This window comes from Balaenoptera musculus, chromosome 14, assembly GCF_009873245.2.
Source record: "Balaenoptera musculus isolate JJ_BM4_2016_0621 chromosome 14, mBalMus1.pri.v3, whole genome shotgun sequence".
In the NCBI taxonomy this organism is placed as follows: Eukaryota; Metazoa; Chordata; class Mammalia; order Artiodactyla; family Balaenopteridae; genus Balaenoptera; species Balaenoptera musculus.
In genome coordinates this window covers 8,664,357-8,687,261 of record NC_045798.1, presented here as the reverse complement: position 1 = coordinate 8,687,261, position 22,905 = coordinate 8,664,357, and the positions used below count along the sequence as shown (strand labels likewise).

The 22,905-nt window shown below is 43.5% G+C and overlaps 2 protein-coding genes across 3 annotated transcripts in view; both read right to left on the bottom strand.

Moving 5' to 3' along the window:
• Positions 1–22,905, bottom strand: part of IFT81 (intraflagellar transport 81) — a 202,807-nt gene that overhangs the window by 92,659 nt on the left and 87,243 nt on the right. Inside the window, exon 3 of one of the 2 annotated variants that reach the window (XM_036874999.1) lies at positions 13,562–13,702. The gene's annotated coding sequence lies outside the window, so the exon portion shown is untranslated. Of the gene's footprint in view, positions 1–13,561; positions 13,703–22,905 lie in introns of those variants that run through there. The other variant, XM_036875000.1, reaches the window with a different exon arrangement.
• On the bottom strand, positions 17,979–18,877 carry LOC118906966 (60S ribosomal protein L6-like). Its single transcript, XM_036875010.1, has one exon. The coding sequence runs from the start codon at positions 18,859–18,861 to the stop codon at positions 18,007–18,009; it is 855 nt and encodes a 284-aa protein (XP_036730905.1). The 5' UTR covers positions 18,862–18,877; the 3' UTR covers positions 17,979–18,006.

Sequence of the window (22,905 nt, the reverse complement as noted above, 5' to 3'; positions counted from 1 at the left end):
CCAAACCACCGCCGCATCTCTAAGCTTCCCTGGTTCTCCAGCTGAAGGTCTAGGCATCGCATGGAGTTAGGTCTAATTCTGTTTCTGCACACTGCCCACACCCACGTCATCTCATTTAATCTTCACAATAGGTCTGCAAGGACAGTATTGCTTTTTCCATTTTGTAATGAAGGAAATTGAGTCCTGGAGAGTTAATAGAGGGCCCAAGGTCACACAGCTAGCAGCTGTCTGAGCCAAGATTCAAACACAGGTCTCCCTGATCCCAAAGCCATTTACACCAACCCACTAAACTGGCTCAAAACTGGCTCAGCGGAGTCTGGAAGAAGGACCATAAATCAGGCCGCTGAGGCAAAGTGGTTTTCTGTGTGAGGCAGAGGGATTTTCTATGTGGGAGGGCCAGGGTTAACATGCTATCTAGCTTTCTCTGCCTACAAGGGCTTTGCTGAGGAAACTCTTTTCTTTCCCAGGTAGGGCTAGTGGTTTGAAATCCAAGCGCTTACCCTGGAATCAAAGAGGAAGAAGATGGAGAGACAACACTTGGCTGATGATGGAAAAAAAGTGTATTTTCATTTCAGATGCCTTTCAAGTTCTTTTTTTTCCAGCTGAGTGTTGGTGTATTTATAGAATTCAGGGGGAGTATTTAAGGGTAACCAGCAGTGGAGCTGCATTTTGGGACATCAGGAAGCTCAGAATCATGCAGGAAAATGTTGATGGGATGGGACAAGAAAAGGCCAGGAGCAGCAGGGCACAAATCTTCTTCTTCACGTTGTCAAGACCTTTTCTCCCTTCTGGGATGATGACGTCAAATCAAGGTCTATAAGAGTGCTATAGATGGAATAGAGAATCAAAATGACGGGCAAATGGATGGAAGGCTGAACAATGTGTGGTATAAACATATGGCAGAATATTATTCAGCCATAAAAAGAAATGAAGTACGAATACATATTGCAACAGGGATGAACCTTGAAAACACTTTAAGTGAAAGAAGCCAGACACAAAAGGCCACATATTGCATGATTCCATTTATATGAAATATCTAGAAAAGCCAAATCCATAGGACAGAATGCAAGCTGGTGATTGCCAGGGGCTGGGGGGGTGGGGGGTGTGGGAGAATGTGGAGCAAAGGCTTCATGGATATGAGATTTTCTTTGGGGACGATGGAAAACTGGAAATAGACAGAGGTAGTGGTTGCACAATACTGTGAATGTACCAAATGCCACTGAATTTTCCCTTTAAAAAGGTTAATTTTATGTTATATGAATCTCACCTCAATTAAAAAAAAAAATGATGGGCAGTCAGGCCCTTAGGAGGTCACCCCGTCTTCCAAGCTGTGTTTGCTCCCTGTGGCTGAAGTCCCAGGAGCTGCACAGTATAAGGTCTGATTTCATTCTAGGTTTCCCTTCTCTCTCTACTCCTCCGACCACTGGTTTCCATTCAGTTGCTCAGACACAACAAACGCATCCCGGCCTCAAGACCTTTGCACTGCTGTTCCTTCTGCCTGGCTGCTCTTTCCCCAGATCGTCACCAGCCTGGCTCCGCCTCCTCATCCAGGTCACAGCTCAGATGTTAGCTTCTCATCTAACATCTGAGGAGGTCAGGAGGTCTTTCCTGACGCTGTTACTTAAAGCAATACACCTACCAGTCATTCTCCATCATTGTGCTTTGCAGACTTGTCTGTTATGGCCCATTAGTGGGTACTGAAATCAGTTTAATCATTAAATCAGTTTAATGTAAATCTTGAGTAACATTTTTAAAAACTGAAATTAAGTGGAATAGAAAATATCACACAGAATAAGGGTAAATATTTCTTTGTCAGAAATATTTTTGCTGCATTCAAACCACTCCAAATTTATTGGCTTAAAAACAATACCTTTTGGGACTTCCCTTGTGGTACAGTGGTTAAGAATCTGCCTGCCAAAGCAGGGGACACAGGTTCGAGCCCTGGAACAGGAAGATCCCACATGCCGCGTAGCAGCTAAGCCCGTGCACCACAACTACTGAGCCTGCGCTCTAGAGCCCGCAAACCACAACTACCGAGCCCGTGTGCTACAACTACTGAAGTCCGTTCTCTGCAACAAGTGAAGCCACCTCCCACTTCAATGAGAAGCCCGCACACCACAACGAAGAGTAGCCCCCGCTGGCCACAACTAGAGAAAGCCCACGCGCAGCAACGAAAACCCAGCGCAGCCTACATAAATAAATAAATAAATAAATAAATAAAGATATTTTTTTTAAAAACCCTTTCCCCCCACAAGTCTGTGGGTGAGCTCAGCTGGGCAGTTCTTCTGCTCCATGTGGTATCACCTGGGTCACCACGTGACTAAGTTGGGCTGGGAGCTTGCCTGGGGCTGGAACATCCAAGATGGCTTCCCTCCTTTCTGGGGCCTCAGTGCTGGCTGCCATTTCTCCCTCGTGTGGACTCTCTCTTTCTCCTTGTGGTCTCTCATCACTCAGGGGTCTAACCTGAGCTTCTTTACATGGCAGCTGGGTACTAAGGGCATAAAAGTGAAAGCCACCAGGCCTCTTAAAGCTGAGGCCCAGAACAAGTACAGTGATCATTTCCATTGGTCAAAGCAAGTCATAAGACCCTCTCGGGTGCAGAGTCCTAACCACTGGACTGCCAGGGGAATTCCCTAGACTCTACCTCTTGACTGGGGAGTGGCATGTGCATACCAGGAATGATGCTTGCCAAATTGCTGGCAGATATCTTCACAGACAATCTACCACAACTGTTCTGTGAAAGTTTCCTTTCAGCTTAATGAACATGCATGGGTGTTCACTGGGTCACACAATAAGCATATCTCTTACTGTGAGTCACAGTCAAAAGGTTTAAAGAACACACTTCTTCCACATCCCTTTTTTTAATATCTTCCATAGCACTTAGTACTCTCAGAACTTAATTTACTTTATTATATCTCCCCCATGAGAATATAAGCTCTCTGAGGGCTTGTCTGTCTTGTTCACTGCTATATCCCCAGCACCTATCAGGGCCTGGCACCTAATTGGTGCTTAATAAACATCTGTTGTTGTTGAATAGGTAGTAAGAGTTATTATTTATTAGGTGCTGAGCACTTAAAAGAATTATCTCATTTAATTTGTTTAACACATTTGAGCTCCTACTGTGTGCTGGTGAGACAACAGTGAACAAAATAGACAATAATTGCTGCCACAGAGTTTACATTAGACTAAGATACTAGAATAGTATTGAGTAGATTTGTTGATGTTATTTTGACAGATAAGGAAACTGAGAGTCAGAGGACTCAGTCAATTTACCCAAGGTCACATAGCTAATAATTTCACCCTGATACCTGGCTCTTCTCTACCCTGCCGCAGATGTTGGGTTTTGCCCAGAGATGGGCCTAAGTGGTTACAGATCTCAATTCCTGCAACTGCTTCTCTGAAGGATCAGACATCTTTCTGGGAATCAGGCACAAGGTAGTGGGAAGAGGCGAGTCCCATGACCTCAGGGTCCCTGCCTTCCCCACTCCCTGCCCCACCCCCCACTCCGTGATGACGTCTCACACCTGGGGTGTTGCAGATTTGAGCCACAGGTCTCAGTCACCCCCGACTGTCTTATCGGCATGTGACATCCCCAAGTGGCTGGGGCCTGCAGGCCTGGCAAAGAATGCAGCCCGAACAAAAATAAACCTGCCACATTCTTTGGCAGCCCCCTGCCCCTTCCCGCTCTCCAGCCATCCATCCTCACAGCACAGCCTGCCAGGGAAGGCCGAGAGAGGCAGAGCAGGGTGGAGGAAGTGCTGCTGCAGTCCAACCCTGAGAAAGAGGGAGAGGGGAAGAGAGGAAGAGAAAGAGAGAGAGAGATCACCTTATATGGGAACGTGCGCAGACAATGTGTGGCAATGGCTTAGAGGGCAGGAGAGGTCAGATACCAGACAGATGGAAGAAATTAAACATGGGACAGAGAGTATTCCTGGGCCCTGAAAACAGCTCTTGTTTCACAGCGAGTTCGCACAAAACCTGGCCCATTTTCCTTTTTAGCCTAGGCCAAGCAAGATTTGCGTCCTAAACGCTACATGATGTTGAATCAGGCCCCCGACTCTGGCTGGCCGAGGTCTCAATCCTCTCAAGTCATTTCTTTGACGAACAAAATTCCTCTTGGCAAAAAAAAAAAAAAAAAAGACGGGGCCTGTTTCCCAAGAGTTTCCAATATCTCTCCAAAGCACATAAATTTGTTGTTAATGAGTAAATACCCCTTCATTTCGCATTCATTCATTCATTCAACAAATATTGAGGACCAATTATACCCCATGCACTGAGCCAGGGTCTGGAAAGACAGTGTTGATGATGATGATGATGATAATAGTCGTAATAATAATAATAATAGTTACCATGTGTTGATTTGCACTCATCTGGTAAATGTTTCAGTTCATAATAATTTACTTAGTACCTTCCATGTTCTAGTCATTGGTGATACTGAATGTTGACCTAGAATCATATGGTCCCTGCCCTTGTGGAGTTTACAAGGGAGTGGGGGAGTAGAAATGACAGATATTGAACAAGTGGTCCCCCTGGATCCTCACAACAGCTTTTTGAGTTAGCTACCATTACCATCTCCATTTTATACGGGGTTTTTCAGCTTCAGCGTTACAGACATTTTGGGTTGGATCATTCTGTGCTCTGTATGTGTGTGTGTGTGTGTGTGTGTGTGTGTGTGTGTTGGGGGGCTGCTCTGTGCACTGTAGGCTATTTTGCAATATCCCTGGTCTCCACCCACCAGGCATCAGTAGCAATAACAAACACCCCCAGTTCCTCCAGTTGTAACAATCAAAAAATGCCTCTAGACATTGCCAAATGTCCCTGGGGGACAAAATCGCTTCTGGTTGAGAATCACTTTTTTCAACAGATGAGGAAGTAGGATGGGTTATAAAACCTCCTTAAGGTCATACCACTGGCAAGTAGGGCTCACACCTCCATCATTTTGATTCCAAAGCCCATGGGCCTAACCATTACAGTGTGAAAACCTGTTTCCTTGACAACAGATGACTCTGGGTTTGGATGATTGTAGACCTCACTAGCTCATTTCACAAAATGGAAGTCATCTGTGTTAGTTCAGATCCTCTGAGAAGCAGACATCAAGTCGAGCACAGATTTGCAGATTTACTGAGGATTTATTTATTTATGCCTATGAGGGATAAAGGGCAAGGGAGTGAGAATAGGCAAGAGACTGTTCAGACTGTGATGCTGGTCTGATACCTTGGAAGGAGAGGGGGACAGAAGGATTGGGTAGGAAGAGCCTTGGACAGCAGCACAGTTCTAAGAAAGTTTTGGCCATGCTGAACGGGAGTTCCCCGGCCACAGTCAGCTGTGAGAGGGATTCCAAGTCGGGCAGCAGTGGGGCTTCACTAGCACTCCCAGTGTGCTCTGTCATTGGCTGGGAGCAGCCCGGGGAGGTATGGCCTTGGCATGAACTTGGTGGATCCAGAGGGGTGGGAACTAGTGCTGTCAGTCAACCATGCTCTTCGAAGCAGACACTCAGGAAGGAGTTCTGAGTGGTGCACTCCATCCATGGCTGCCACATCATCAGAGAAGTGCTGCCCAGTAGTTACATTCACCTTAAGACAAGGAGATAAAGGCACTGGAGGTGCAGTGGGCAAAAAAGCCAGGTTGGCATCCTTTAAGCAAAAGGGTTCATTTTCCTTGCAATGTCTTGAACTTCTTAGTGAACTTTGAAGTCAGCTCTAACTTGGGTACCATCAGCAAGGAGGTAAAGAGTGCAGTCTTGAGGGTCTAGTTTGTAGTTTGTGAATGTGGGCACTCTCTGAGCCTCAGTTTCCCCATGCATGTAATGGAAATAACCTGCTTTATCTCATAGGGTTGATGTGAGGATTGAATGAATGTTCATGGAATTGCTTTTCAGAAGATGGAGGTCCTCCTGCACAAACTTTTCGCCCATCCTTTGGTTTTGTAAGGACATCTCCCTGCTAGCCACCCTCTCATCCTTCCAACTAAGATTCATCTTGGCATCTACCCAAGGGACAACAGACTAGCATCCCCAGGGCTAAGTTTGACAGATAGGCAAGTTGTGTTTGGTTCACAGAACGCTAAACAAACAAACCAGCAGAATGAACCAACATTTGAAAATCGAGATATTTCAGGATGAGGCCAATCAAAACCAGTGAGACTCAATTGCATTTGTTGGGACTGTCTGGATTTCTGGAAATCTGGATATACTATGTGGCAGATTGGCTTAAGCTGAGAAGAGGCTTCCTGCTTCAGATGGGACATGCACTGACCTGTTTGCCACAGTTCTCACTGCTCCCTAACATGTGTGATCCGGAAGCCATTGTCAGTTGCTGATTATCATCACGTTTGTGCTGCCGTTCTTCATAGAATAACATTCCTTTATCTCATGTACCTATTGAAGGGGAATGTGTAGACCAGGAAGCCTATGTTCTTTCTTGTACCTGCTCCTACTTCACTTACTTAGATCATCTCCTGGTTCCTGTAGCGTCCAAGTTTACCTTTAAGCTTGCCATCCTTTTAAGCCCTTCTGGAATCTTCTTCCTAAAATTATCCCTGCAATTTCATAAGAAATCTCTACATTACACCTAGAATCTTCCCCCACCACTGACTCCTTCCTCTAGCCTTCCCAATATGCACCAGTCTTCTTCTCCACACCCACCTCCCCTGCCTTGTTCCTGGGACATTCCCTTCCTCTCACGGGAAGGCCACCCTCATACCCTCTTTCTTCATTCAAATTGACTTCAAGACCCAGGTCAAACCCCCCCCCCCCCATTCAACCATTCCGGGCTACAATGAAATTGTTCTTCTGGGAAATCCTAGTACAGTGAGAATCTGAACCACACACACCAGCACTCAGCTCCATAGCTGTTGAATGAATGAATGAGGGGATAATTTACATGAGTTGCAATAATTAGAAAGCAGGGTCAAGATTAGAACAAAATAAACAAACATGTTAGTGGTAGCTATTTTGATAGGTTATGGGTGATTCTGGATTTTCTTTATTCCTTTCAGTATTTTCTACAATTGAGAAAAAAAAGATAATAGTGAAAAGGAAGTAATGTGAGCCTGGTTTAAACATCTAGACTACAAGCAAGGTAAGGGCAAGGACCAAGTGTTAATTCTGATATATCCTCCTAACTCCCAGCAGCAGGGCACACACAGTGAGCTAGGGAGAGCTCACTGGGAGCTAAATTAACAGCATCAGGGCTTATAACAGAGACTGTCGTCGATTCCCTTCCCAAAAGCTTCTTAGTGAAGAAGTCCCTCTTTCCTCTTTCAGACTCTCCAAACGCCAATTTTGTGTGGTGTCCTCTGCCTTTTCTTCACTGCCATGTGCTTCATGGAAGAAGACTCCAGTCCCAACCCCTGCACTGATCAGTCTAACCCAGGGCTTCTCAACCTCAGTACTATTGACATTTTGGGCAGGATAATTCTGCTAATCTTGTTGAGTTGTTGTACGTGCCACCTTGGAGTTTACTTGTTATATGAAGTAAAATTTTCCTTAATGTTTAAGTGTTTAAGCTAATTTGAGTTGTGCCTTTCTGTTACAGCATCTTAACCGACCCAGGGATGTCTTAAAGACATTGCACTCACATACAAATAAAACGATCATCAAAAACAGTGATAATCTGGGTGGTTGAGGGCAGATGTCAGCATCTGGAATTGGGGACAGGTGTGTCACTTAATAGTCCCTTTTGAGTACCACTGCTGATCTAGAGCTATTCCAGCTCTACATGAAATTGCTGATAACCTGTGCAGATGCTGAGACAGAGAGGAGTTTAATTTCTTTTGCAAAACAAGGAGCAATATCTGGACTCGAAACCACTATGTCCCATCATATGAAAACTGCTGCAAAACACCAAGTTCTGTAGTTGTTAAGCTAATATTTCTGGGAGTCTACCAAACAGCCTCTAAGATGGAGCTGATTATGAAAATGCTAAGCCAAATGGCATAACCTCTAGAAGCCTCAGTTTTCTCATCTGTAAGCTGGGGAGAACAAGAGGAGAATCCCCTGATATTGAGGATCAGAAAATACTTCATGAACCATAAAGTAGGTAATGGGTTATCAATACTAAGCAGACAAGACATACAGCAATGCTGTTCCTAACACTGGAATGTTCTGAATTTAGGATGTGGTATGAACAAAATTATCTGTTGATTGTTTATATGCAGTCTTGTTAAGTTTCTTATGCTTCTGAGGTTCTGCTTTCTCATTTGTGTACTGGGGCAAGACCTCATTCTGACTGTGCACTGAGGATAAAATAAGGCTCTTTGAAAAAGAGAAACATACTACTATCATTATTTCACCACAGTTTTCTTGCCCCGAGTCAGATGATAGCAAGAGGGCAAACAAGACTTGCAGGCACGGACTCCACAGTGAACGTTGGCTCACCGCTACCCTCTACTGGTCATTAGCGGTGCACAGGTAGATACAGAGAAGAGAGGGTCCTTGGAGAGGGACCCCAGGAAACTGAGGCTCAGAGAGGGAAAGGGACTTGCCCGAGGGCATGGAGCTGGCCTTGGACAGAACATTTGGGACTCCTGATTCTTAGCTTTTTCCAAAGGGAGAAAAATGAGAGTTGGAAACTCATTATGGCTTCACTCTTGCTAAGTTCTCACGAGCTTTTCTAGATAGTCTGATTGGGACTTTTCTCTCCTGTTCTTCCCTCACCACCCAAACAGCTTGGACTTCCCATCCTTTTCTTCATACCAAGGTGGCCACCATCAGCTCTGAGGCTAAGAGTCCTGTTGGGTGCTGGGTGCTTCACAAGAATGATCTCAGATCCTTACAACTGCTTTATAAGGTAGGCCAGGAAACTAAAGCTCAGAGAGGTTAAGACTCTTGCCCAAGGTCCAACAGCAAGTAAGCACAGGAACCAGGATCTCAACTCTCACCTGAGACCCCAAAGCCCACATTCTTCCTGCCACCAAAAAACAAAACAAAGCAAAACATCATGGCAACTTGTGTTGAAGACATGATTAAAGGTAATCTTGTGGTTTTTTTAATGCCCCAAGTGGCATTTGCTGGGCAGACATATGATGAAGCAACAAAAGAGGGAAATTTTTTGAGCACTACCACATACCAGTGACACTCATATGTATTATGTATCAATTCTCCTATGACACATATATGATCCTGAATCCTGTCAACAATATTGAGTCACAAATGAGGAAATTGAGTTAAAAGAGATTAAGAAATTTGCCTAAAGTCACTTGGTGAAAGCTGGCATTCAGACTCTAATCCCCCTGCTTGGTGTTAGTATATAAACAAATTATGCTCTTAGAAACATAAATAGAGGAGAGTATATGGTAGCCTGTGTCAGGCTAGACTGCAGGCCTCCCCGCCACAAAACCCCTCAGACTCTCCTATAAACCATTGTCTTCCTGGAGGCCTCAGGATCTGAAGTCCTCCTGATCTGGGTTCAAACCCCTTTCTTTTTTTTTTTGAATTTTATTTTATTTATTTTTTTATACAGCAGGTTCTTACTAGTCATCCATTTTATACACATCAGTGTATACATGTCAATCCCAATCTCCCAATTCATCCCACCACCACCACCCCCCGCCACTTTCCCCACTTGGTGTCCATACGTTTGTTCTCTACATCTGTGTCTCTATTTCTGCCCTGCAAACCGGTTCATCTGTACCATTTTTCTAGGTTCCACATATATGCATTAACATGCGATATTTGTTTTTCTCTTTCTGACTTACTTCACTCCGTATGACAGTCTCTAGATCCATCCACGTCTCTACAAATGACCCAGTTTCGTTTCTTTTTATGGCTGAGTAATATTCCATTGTATATATGTACCACAACTTCTTTATCCATTCGTCTGTCAATGGGCATTTAGTTTGCTTCCATGACCTGGCTATTGTAGATAGGGCTGCAATGAACATTGGGGTGCATGTGTCTTTTTGAATTATGGTCAAACCCATTTCTGAGCCCTAATATGTGCCAGGCCCTGACTGGGTATATATTTAATTTAATTCTTGAGAGAACACTGCGAGGTAGATAGCAATTATTATCCCTATTTTACAGGTGAGCAGATTGAAGCTCTGAGAAGTACAGTTGACCGTTGAAAAACATGGGTTTGAACTGCCTTGATGCACTTCCACAAAGATTTTTTTCAATAGTAAATACTACAGTACTTCATGATGCATAGTTGATTGAATCTGCAGATGTGGACAAACCACAGATATGGAGGGTTGACTCCATATATACTCGGATTTTCAACTACGAGGACGGTCGATGCCCCTAACCCCTGTGTTGTTGAAGGGTCAACTGTATCTTGCTCAAGTGTGTGGGCGAGCCCAGGTGTTGATAATTTGCCAATATTCTATGTGATATTCTCTTCATGGTCTTATTCTTCCCCATTAGCAGACAGGAAAATAGAGTTAAAGACAAGTGAAAATGACTTGACTCAGGGCCTTTGCACTCACTGTTCCCTCTGCGTGCAGTGTTCTTCCCAGACGTCCTGGTGGCTTGCTCCCTCACCCTCCTAAGGTCTTCACTTAAAAATCATCTTCTGGGAATTCCCTGGTGGCTCAGTGGTTAAGAATCTGCCTGCCAATGCAGGGGACACAGGTTCGAGCCCTGGTCCGGGAAGATCCCACATGCCGTGGAGCAACTAAACCCGTGCACCACAACTACTGAGCCTGAGCTCTAGAGCCCACGAGCCACAACTACTGAAGCCCACGTGCCCTAGTACCCGTGCTCCGCAACAAGAGAAGCCACCGCAATGAGAAGCCTGCGCACCACAACGAAGAGTAGCCCCCGCTCGCCGCAACTAGAGAAAGCCCACACACAGCAATGAAGACCCAACACAGCCAAAAATAAAAACAAATAAATTAATTAATTAAAAAAGAATGTGATATAGCCACACAATGGAATATTGCTCAGCCACAAAACGGAATGAGCTACTGATACACTCTAAAACATGGACGAACCTTGAAAACATTACACTAAATGAAAGAAGCCAGTCACTAAAGACCACATAGTGTATGATTCCATTCATGCGAAATGTCCATAATAGGTAAATCCATGAAGACAGAAAGAAAATTGGTGGTTACCAGGGGCTGGTAAATCCATAGAGACAGAAGGTAGATTGACAGTTGCCAGGGGCAGTGGGGGAGGAGGGAATGGAGAGTGACTGCTTAGTGGGTAAGGGTTTTCCTTTTGGGGTGATGAAAATGTTTTGGAACTAGATAGAGATGGTGGTTGCACAACACTGAGAATGTACTAAATGCCACTGAATTCTATACTTTAAAATGGTTAATTTTATGTTATGTGAAGCTCACCTCAATTTTACCAAAATGTTCAACCCTAAGCACATCTTATCTTCCATCCTTGTTTGATTTTTCTCGATAGAGCACATGGCCCTCTCACATACTATATATTAGTATCTATTGTTCATCCTGTTTCTTTAGAATATAAACACCAAGAGGGTAGGGATTTTGATCTCTTTAGTTATCTCACCCCAAAGAGTCCCTGGCACTCTGTAAATATTTGTTGCATAAATGAATTAGAAAAAGTGTGGTGATGAACCAGAGTCCCACCCCACCAACCCAACCCCCTCTCTAATTCTAACGGGCTCTTGATCCTCAAGCAAATTAACAGTAATCTTCAGTCTGGGCTCATTTTTTCCTCCTTTTCCTAAAGAGCTAAATCCATAGGCTCTCAGCTCAGCTCTTTAAAGCCTTCTCTGCAGAGAGTCTGAGAGAAGAGGGGCAGGAGAGAGGACAATGAGTCCATCACTATGTGGAGAAACACCGTCCGCTCTGCCGCCCTGTGGCTGCCCACAGCAACTGATTGTAACCCCAGACGGATGCCGTGAGGCCATCTTGTCCCCCAGCCAGGAGGACACCATTCCCAGCTGCTGCACAGGTGGCTCTTCAGGAGGGACATTTACAGGAACGAGTCAATAACCATTTATGAACAGCCATTCTGACACAGCCGTATACCAGGCACTTGGCCAAATTACAAATGTAAGATATAATCATTCATTTGATCATTCATTCACTTATGTGGTTATCAAACATTCATTGAGCACCTACCATGGGTCTTACATTATGGCCCTTGATTTCAGTTTACAATTGAATTTACAGCCAAGGCACCAACACGGTATAGACCAGAGTTTCTCAGCCTTGGCACTGTTGACATTTTAGACCAGACAGTTCTTCGCTGTGGGCGTTGATCTGTGTATTGTCGGATGTTTAGCAGCATCCCTGGCCATTAGATGCCAGTAGCACTCCCTCAATCATGACAACGAAAAATGTCTCCAGACATTGCCAAAAGTCCCCTGGGGGTGAACAATCACCCCTGTAATGAACCACTGGTTTAGATGAGTATTTTTTCCCCAAACCCAGATAAACCACAATTATCAGAAGAAAAACACATTTAAAATTATTTTTGCTGTTCGATCTTTCCTCTCTGTCTCTTTCTTTCTGTGTCTCTGTCTCTTTCTTTCTCTATCTCTCTGTCTCTGTCTCTCTGTCATTCTCTGTCTCTGTCTCTTTGTCTGTCTCTGTCTCTGTTTCTCTCTCTCTATATATACATAAATGTATATATTCTTTCTTTTGCTTGTTAAATTGGAAAGGGAGAGCATAACAGCTAACATTTGTAAAGGGCATATAGTGTTAACTTTATTATAATAATAATTATTATGAACCTGCACCATTCAACACTTTAAGTCCCTTATCTCGATTACTCTCACAACCACCCTACGAAGAAGATGCCATCAATACCCATTTTACAGATGAAGACATTGAGGTTCAGAGGAGTTAATCAACTTGTCCAAGGCCACACTGAGAGTAACGGGCACAGCTGGGGTTCAAATCCAGTTCTGTATGGTTCCAAAGCACGAGCTTTTCACCACCACACTACATATTCCCAACTCCTGGCACAGAGCCTTGCACATAGTAGGTGTTCAGTAAACATTTGTTGTCTGAATTATTAAACAAAAGGATGGGGAAAGGATTGTAAGAAAGGTCTGGAGAAGCATAGGCTCCTATTTTGGGGCCTGATGCTCAGGAGGGACATGTACTATTTTACTTCTTTCCATTATTCATCCATCCACCAGTCCATTGGTCTATCCATCAATCCATTCATTCATTCACCAAGCATTCCCTGAAAACATGGGCTGTGCCTGGTACCTAGGTGGCATTCTGGTTTCAAGATACTTGAGGAGACATGAGATGTGTTCAGAAATAATTGCAACCTCAGGTTCAAAGTGATAAGCCATATTATGAAGGTACGCACAAAGGCTCTACTAGTCAAGACTCTTGGTTGAAAGTGATAAGAGGGTCTGCTTCAACTGGCTTAAGCAGAAAAGGGAAGTTACTGGCTCCTGAAACTAGTCAGGCCTTCTGGCATGGCTTGATCCAGATGTTCAAATAATGTCACCAAGAATCCCTCCATCATTTCCCTCTGGATTTCTCTGAGTTGACTTCATTCCCTGCTGGCAAATGGCTGCCAATAATTTTAGGCCCATATCCTACCAGCTTAGCAACTCCAGCATAAAGAGAGCACCACTGTTTCAGTAATTTTAACCAAAGTTCCAAGACATATCAGACTGACCTGACTCACATGTCCACTCTTGAACAGAGCACAGTAGCAATGACGAAGTGTCTCAGACTGGTCCTGGATCCACCCCTGGGGTCTGTGGGTGGGGACAGCTTGACCTGAACCGAATCATCCGAGAATGCAGATGGCACGGTTCTGTCAAAGGAAAATCAGAAGAGAAAATAAGGTCAGACAACAAAACCAACAGATGTCTACTCCAGGTATGATGGGAGTTCAAAGGAGAGAGCAACCTCTTTTAGCTGGCAGATCAGGGAAGACTTTTTGGATCTTGTGGAGTCTGTGAGCTTTGATATCACCTAAGGAACCCAGAACATTCCTACAGGACACAGCTTAGGAACTGATCAGAGACTCCAATACTCCACACCCAAGACTTTGACTTTCAGACACCCCCATCAGTGCCAAGATAGGGCCCATTCCCTTGGGAAAAACACAAATAGGTCATTATTTACCTGGGCAAATAAATTCTCTATAGATCTCTTCCCAGGCTGGGCCGTATTACATGCCTTATAGCTGTCCAGGTCCCCTATGAAGACAAAGATTTCCTTCCACATATGGGAGAGGCTACTCATTCAGCTTCAGGTCAAAGGACCATTCCATTGGTACCAGTGGCAGGAACTCTTGGTTGTCCTTCAATATCCATTCTCCTTTCTCAATAAAAGTAAGAAAACTCCTGATCCGATTTTAAGCAAGCAACATGGTCAAACAGAATAAGGACTACATTTCCTACCTCCTGTTGCAGGTAGGTGTGGCCACGTGACTAAGTTCTGACCAATGAGCTGCAAGTGGCAGTGACAGGCCACGCCCTTGAAGGGAGGAACATGCCCTTTCTTTCTCCTTTCCTCCTTCTTCCATCCTTCTATTGGGAATTTGATCCTGATGGGGAGCCATTTTTGACCATGGTGATGAGGACAACACCCTAGAGATTGCTCAGAGCCGCCATACCAGCCCTGGACCATTTTCATCCAGACTGCATGTGAGAAAGAAATCAATTTCTACCTTATTTAGGCTACTGTTATTTGGGGTCTCTATTGCATGCAGTTGAGCTCTGTATCCTAACTGATATAGTGCCTGTATCTGGACATTTCCAATGACCTTTGGGCAGAGAAGGGAAAAAAACAAGGACATACATCCTTGATAAGTGCTAGTATGAGAGTGCACTACCTCATTTAATCACCAGGACACCGTAAAGTAGGTATTACCATCCCCTTTTACAGATGGGGAAAATGAGGCTCAGGGAGGTTAAATAACTTTCTTCAGATCACATAGAAGTGGCAGAGTTGTGATATATGCTCAGAACCACCTATTCAAATTAGCTCCAGAAAATGATTTTCATATTAAAGACATAGTTCTCATGGAATCTCCTAGAAAAGCTATAGCCTTAGCAAGAGCAAAAATCAGAGTGATTCCAGGGACCACATCAGTTAGAGCTGGAGGACTTTCACCCTAGAGCTCTTCCTTTTACTTGGTCCCTTAATGCCTTTGTCTCTTAATTTATATTCTTTTTTTAAAAAATATTTATTTATTTATTTGGCTGCACCAGGTCTTAGCTGTGGCATGGGATCTTTTAGTTGTGGCATGTGGGATCTTTAATTGTGGCACACGGGATCTTTAGTTGCGGTGTGTGAACACTTAGTTGTGGCCTGTGGGATCTAGTTCCCTGACCAGGGATTGAACCGGGGTCCCCTGCATTGGGAGCGTGGAGTCTTAGCCACTGGACCACCAGGGAAGTCCCTTAATTTATATTCTTTTTTTTAAAAAGTTCATTTATTTATTTATTGTGGCTGCGTTGGGTCTTTGTTGCTGCAAGCAGGCTTTCTCTAGCTGTGGTGAGTGGGGGCTACTCTTTGTTGTGGTGCGCGGGCTTTTCATTGTGGTGGCTTCTCTTGTTGCGGAGCACAGGCTCTAGGTGTGTGGGCTTCAGTAGCTGTGGCACGCGGGCTCAGTAGTTGTGGCTCACGGGCTTAGTTGCTCCGCAGCATGTGGGATCTTCCTGCACCAGGGCTCCAACCTGTGTCCCCTGCATTGGCAGGTGGATTCTTAACCACTGCGCCACCAGGGAAGCCCCTTAATTTGTATTCTTGATAGAGAGATCCCAATTGGTCACTGGCCAGCCACTGTGCTGACTCTGCTTGGCAGTTGCCCATCCTGGTCCAATCAGCCCTGGTTAGGGACATGAAGGCCTGCTGATTTCAGGTTGAACTAGAAGAAGTTAGGCATGGCAGAAAAATTTATAATCTCTGCTAAAATTCAATCTTTGAATATTGGCTTATTGAACCTGGGCATAGAGCAACCACTCTCCTTGTCTTCTAGGAGCTTATATCCTCTTATTATTATTACTATAATTAATAACATATCACTATTAATGAAAAGCTGCAATTCGCTGAACACTATTATGTACCAGCCATGGTGCTTTTAATGAGTAATCTCATGTAATTCCTTTAAAGAAAGTCAGTCAGTCAGAGACTTTTCATCATGTATGGCAACACAGGGACATTTGGGATTTAAGAGGTGTGCTTTGGGAAAAGAAGTATAATTATTCAACTTTCACTTAATTGGAGAAACTAAGTGGTAGGTGCAGTTGTAAAGGAAGGCAAGCTCCTGGGCAGGCAGATGGTAAGTAGGAGGCTGTTCAGGCATAAGGGAAATGGGGGTGGGAATGAAAAAGAGACAGACAAGGGAAATTAAGTTTGACTGGATAAAATGGACAGTGAGAGTTTTGATAAGAGCAATGAAATGGGCAGGGAGAAGTACAGAGGTCTTCAAATCATGGACTCTCTCACCACGCCCTCCCTCTTCCATCAGAAGAGGACTAGGGTGCTCTCCCCACCTCCTCTTCCTGGGGCCTCCAGAGACCCTGAGCTCAGCCTCACTTCCTGTTTGCTGTACCTGCTCTATTCCACGTCACCATCTCCACACGTCCAGATCCAGCCTGGTGGCCTGATCCCAGTTCCTATCCATTCCACTGGCTTCTCCATTTGGCTTGGAACTCTTGAGCTAGACTGAGACTATGCTGATGAATGCCACGTCACTGGCTCCACAAAAAGGGTGGAAGTAAGTCAACATCTTTGACATGAAGATGCTGTCATTTTGACAGGGGCCAAGAGAACGAGACTATTTTAGTTAAACTTGTTTGATGGTGAGGCATAAATACTCAGTCACACTATGTCACTGTGATATAATAAGAACATATATTAGGTCTCAGGCCCTGGTTCCTGACACAGAGCTCCTAAAACCCTTGTAATTTCCTGAGTTATAGGGTGCTAGGAGCATCTTTTGTTTGAATGTTTGGTCTTTGTCCCTGATTCCTGACACAGAGCTCCTGAATTTCTTGGAATTTCCTGGGTGATAGGAGCATCTTTTGTCCTAAAGAGGCCACTCTTGGTGGGCTCCTGGACAGGTTCAGGATAGGGATGGTCACCAAGAAGACCGAGCCATGATTAGAGGCTTGGAACTTTCAGTCCCACTCCCATCCCCCAGGGAGGGAAGAGCGGCTGGATATTGAGTTAATAACCAATCACGCCTACGTGATGAGGCCTCCACAAAAATCCCTGAACTATGGAGCTTGGAGAGCTTCTGGGTTGGTGAACACGTCCACGTGCTGGGAGGGTGGCAAACCCCAACTCCATGGGAACAGAAGCTCCTATACTTGGGCCCCTTCCAGACCTCCCCCTATCTATGTACCTCTTCACCTGGCTGTTCTTTTGTCTCCTTTTTTATGTCCTTTACAGTAAACCAATAAACATGTTTCCCTGAGTTCTGTGAGCCATTACAGTAAACTACTAAACCCAAGGAAGGGGTCATGAGAACCCCCAATCTGTAGCCAAGTCAAACACCTGGGATGCACTACTTGTGACTCGCATCTGAAGTGGGGGCAGTCTTGTGGGACTGAGCCCTTAACCTGCGGGGTCTGTGCTAACTCTAAGTAGTTAGTGTCATGATTGAATTTTAGGACACCCTTTCGGTGTCCAGAGAGCTGCGAAATTGGTTGGTGTGGAAAACCCACATTTTTGGTGTCAGGAGTGTTGTGAGTGTAGAGACTGACAGCGGCTTTTCCTTTTAGTCACAATTATTATGCATATGATCAGAGAGAAATATATAACATAGGATTTCATGGAAAAAAAAAAACCCCACAATAAGTTGTAAATGGGTCAGGGTTCTTGGACTCCAGAATTAGTGAGGAATTCTCTGTTCGGGGTCACTCTAGGGACCTTCGGAGCTGGTGGGTCTTCATGCCTCAGCCCCACCCTCAGCTCCTCTGTGCTTTCTCTCTGTCTCCCTGCTTCTGCTTTTCATTTCATGTCCTAAATTTCCATCTATTCAGCATAACTTTATTCTGCTTTCCCCTCTATTCTCTGTAACAGAATGCCCTGTTGGAATTAAACTAATGGTTTTTTTTTTTTTTGGACCGGAATTATTTAATTAGGTTCTTTGTAAGAAGTTTAGAACACTACTTTGTGAGGATAAATTCCGTTTGTAAGAGCAAACACAGAGCGGAGGTAGCCCTGGAGCTGAGGAACAGCTTTGATTCTTCGCAGAACTTGTGAGTCCACAGCTTTCTGATCAACCTTCCGCTGCTCTGTAATCTCGTATTTCTCTCTCTCTGTGTCGAAGATCTCACCTTCCTGGTGCCTGGGCTTACGCAGTTTCTTCTTCTTGAAATAAGCATCAGTGAGATGTTCTGGGATTTTCACACCACTGATATCAATTTTGGTGGAAGTGGCAATGACAAATTTCTGGTGTGTTCTCCGCAGAGGAACTCGATTGAGGGACAGAGGCCCAGTCACAAGTAGCAAGCCACTGCTCAGCTGCTTCAGGAAAATGACCCTCTTGCCTCTGTGGCGCCCAGTGAGGATAATCAGAATGGTCCCAGGAGTGATGCTAGCGCGCAGTTTTCTCACATGCTTACTGAAGGGTTTTTTGCCGTGACTCAACAGCTTTCGAGGCACATCTTCAGTAGGATAATACCTAGGCATTTTGCGAAGTTTAACCACCCGGGTACCACCATTCTTGTCACCACCAACTGGTTTTGTGACAGTAGCAAGAACCTTCACCTTCTTTTTCTTTTCAACCTTGGATTTAGCTGCTGAATACTTCCTCTTGTACAAGGCCTTCCTGGAATACATAGCCGATCGGGAATATCTGCCAATTCCTCTGACCAGGACAGGGTTTCGGCTGCAGTGGGGCTTCCCCTTCTTAACCTGCTTCACCTTTTTAGCCTTGCCACCAGCATCAGCCTTCTTGGCTTCAGGTTTTTTCTCCTTAGTATCTGGCTTCTCAGCCTTTTCACCCGCCATCTTGCAAGATGGGAAAAAGCAAACTAATGGTTTTTATCTCTGCTTTAATGAGAGAGATGGTGACTCACTGATAGAAGGAAAGTATTTCCCCTCCTGAGGGTGATGTATTCAGCTTTGGGGTTAAAAAGGGGAAGCTTTCAAGCACATGTGGATATCCTGGTAAGTTAAAAAAAAACAAAAAACAAAAAACTTGGTTTCTAAAAAAAATTAAACATACAATTGCCATGATCTAGCAATTCCACTTCTGGCTATATACCCAAAAGAATTGAAAACAGGGACATGAACAGAAATTTGTACAACCATGTTCAGAGAAGGACTATTCACAATAGCCAAAAAGGTGGAAACAAACTAAATGGAGAGAGAGAGAGAATTATTCAGATTTTAAAAGGAACCAAATTCTTTTTTTTAACTGAAGTATGGTTGATTTACAACATGTGTTCGTTTCCGGTGTACAGCAAAGTGATTCAGATTATACATATATATATATGTGTATGTGTGTGTGTGTATGTGTGTATGTGTGTGTGTGTGTATGTGTGTATGTGTATATTCTTTACCATTATAGTTTGTTAAAGATATTGAATATAGTTCCCTGTGCTATACAGTAGGACCTTGTTGTTTATCTATTTTATATATAGTAAGTTATATCTGCTAATCCCAAACTCCTAATTTATACCCACCCCCTTTCCACTTTGGTAAGCATAAATTTGTTTTCTATGTCTGCAAGTCTGTTTCTATTTTGTAAATAAGTTCATTTGTATCATATTTTAGATTCCACATATAAGTGATATTGTATGATATTTGTCTTTCTCTGTCTGACTTGCTTCACTTAATATGAAAATCTCTAGGTCCATCCATGTTGCTGCAAATGGCATTATTTCATTCTTTTTTTATGGCTAAGTAGTATTCCATTGTATATATATATGACATCTTCTTTATCCATTCATCTGTCAATGGACATTTAGGTTGCTTCCAAGTCTTGGCTATTGTAAATAGTGCTGCTATGAACATTGGGGTGCATGTATCTTTTTGAATTAGAGTTTTCTCTGGATATATGCCAGGAGTGGGATTGCTGGATCATATGGTAACTCTATTTTCAGTTATCTTAAGGAACCTCCATCATTTGCAAATATTTTCTCCCATTCTGTAGGTTGTCTTTTCATTTTGTTTATGATTTCCTTCACTGTGCAAAAACATGTAAGTTTGATTAGGTCCCATTTGTTTATTTTTGCTTTTATTTCTATTGCCTTGGGAGATTGACCTAAGAAACACTGCTACATTTTATGTCTGAGAATCTTTTGCCTATGTTCTCTTCTAGGAATTTTAGGGTGTCATATCTTATATTTAAGTCTTTAAGCCACTTTGAGTTTATTTTTATGTATGGTGTGAGGGAGTGTTCTAAATTCATTGATTTGCATGCGGCTGTCCAGTTTTCCCAATACTGCTTGCTGAAGAAACTGACTTTTCTCCATTGTATATTCTTGCCTTCTTTGTCAAAGAATAATAGACTGTGGGTTTATTTCTGGGCTCTCTATTCTGTTCCATTGATCCATATGTCTGTTTTTGTGCCACTATCACACAGTTTTGATTACTTTGAATATTTTGTTGAATATTACTTTGAATAGCTTTGTAGTATTGCCTGAAGTCTGGGAGGGTTATGCCTCCACCTTTGTTCTTCTTCCTTAGGATTGCTTTGGCAATTCTGGGTCTTTTATGGTTCCATATAAATTTTAGGATTATTTGTTCTAGTTCTGTGAATAATGTCATGGGTAATTTGATAGGGATCACATTAAATCTGTAGATTGCTTTGGGCAGTATGGCCATTTTAACCACATTAATTCTTCCAATCCAAGAAGAGATGAAATTCTGACATGTTACAACATGGACGAACCTAGAAGACGTTATGCTAAGTGAAATAAGCCAGACACAAAAGGACAAATATGGTATGATTCCACTTATATGAGGTACCCAGAGTAGTCAAACTCACAGGGACAGAAAGTAGAACGGTGGTTGCCAGGGGCTGGGGGGGAAGGAATGAAGGGTTATTGTTTAATGGGTACAGAGTTTCAGTTTGAGATAATAAAAAAGTTCTGGAGATAAATGGTGGTGATGGTTGTACAACAAGGTGAATGTACTTAGTGCCACTGAACTGTATACTTAAAATTGGTTAAAATGTTGGGGAGGGAAGGATTGGGCATTTGGGACTAGCAGATGTGAACTGGTATATATAGGATGGATAAACAACAAGGTCCTACTCTATAGCCCAGGGAACTATATTCAATATCCTGTGATAAGCCATAATGGAAAAGAATATGAAAAAGAATATATATATGTATAACTGAATCACTTTGCTGTACAGCAGAAAGTAACACAACATTGTAAATCAACTATACTTCAATAAAATGTTTTTTAAAAACTGGTTAAAATGGTAAAATTTGTTATGTATATTTTACAACAATTTTTAGAAAAGTTTTTGGTTTTTGGAAAGTTAGAGGTAGTCAACCCATCTGTCATTTGAGTGAGAGCATCTCTTGTGTTAATTGGTCTAAAGGAGAAGCTGGCAGAACTCTCACAGAGAATTAAAAAAGGGAAGAGAATTGAGGCTTTTAGTATACAAGGTAGCAGATACCTGAGCCATATTCTGATAACATATTCCAGAGTTCAAATATGACTAGGAGATCCCAGGGCAAGGACATCAAGGAAAAGATGACGGTGGCGGGAGGTTGTCAGGGTGCTGGACTTAAGATGCATCTGGATGTTGGGCAGGCTGCCTCTTGGCAGTTGAGTCCCTGCTGTCTCTGTACCTCAAGGATGCAGCCCACTGTCCTTAATTACCCCATAAATTGTATATCTGCCTGTTCTGTGCTTCAGGGGTATTGTCTGCCAGCCTCCTGATGAACTTTATAGCAGTTCCCTAGCAATGCTTCTTAAATCAGAATGCTTCAGCTATGAGTAAAAGAAAGCCCAGTTAAAATGGTTTAAACAATATATTTAAGAAAAGAAGTCCTAAGGTAGGATGGCTCCAGAGTTACTTAACTCAGTGGTGCCAACAAGTTCTTTCCATTGTTCTGCTCTGCCATCCTGAGCATGTCACATTAGAAAGACCATTTCTTCTCATGCCTCTCTCTTAGGAATGACATCTTTCTTTAGAAGACCTCTAATAAACTTTCATGTTTTGGTGGCCATAATTAGCTTTCATATTCGTTCCTACCTAAACCAGTCACCCACAGGTAGAATGGGATTAACGTGATACCCCTGAGGTGGGTACAGAGTTCTCTTTCCTGAAGGTTTGAAACCTGGACAAAACTGGGGATTCTCTTAACAAAGAAAAAGAGAGCAGATTTCAAATGAGTAGCTGAGTGTCTGCTACACCCCTAGATACTGATAAGCTCGGGGGATTAATGGACATTTAGGAAGGGTTGCTTTGGACTTGCTTCTATTATTAACCAGTGGGTGAGGAGTATGAGTTCTCATACTCTGGATCAAATATGGCTCACCTCTGGGTTTCATGGCAAATTGTGGGAACGGAATAGAGAAGAGTGGAAGGCATGCTCTTTTCTTTTTCAGGTCATGACCTCAGCATACAGAGTTCCTTCTACTTCCTGCCCCCCGTAAACTTGGTTCTCCCCTGACAGTCCTTGAAGCCCTCCCCAGAGGATGCAAATCCTTCTCCGACTCTCATGGTGTCTCCCATGGTCCTCAACTCTATTTCTGGATCAATGGTCCTTCATCTTGATTAAACTCTGAGGCTCAAGTCATCTACGTGTACCACCTTCAATACCTTCTCATTGCTGATGTCTACTCATCAGTCAATCCTTGTTCTTAGAGGACTTTAGCATCTGGCTCATCCTTCCTCCCCATCCCAGTTCCTACACCATACTAATGATTTTGATGACTATGAGAATGACTGAAGACTTGGCCAACCTCCTGACCCCTTGGCTCCTGTCTCTCCTCATTCCAGTGATCTTCACCTCCACTCTACTTGAGCCACCCCCTCCCTTGACCATGTCCTAGACCTCAATTTCTCCTGGAACTAATCTTCTTCCA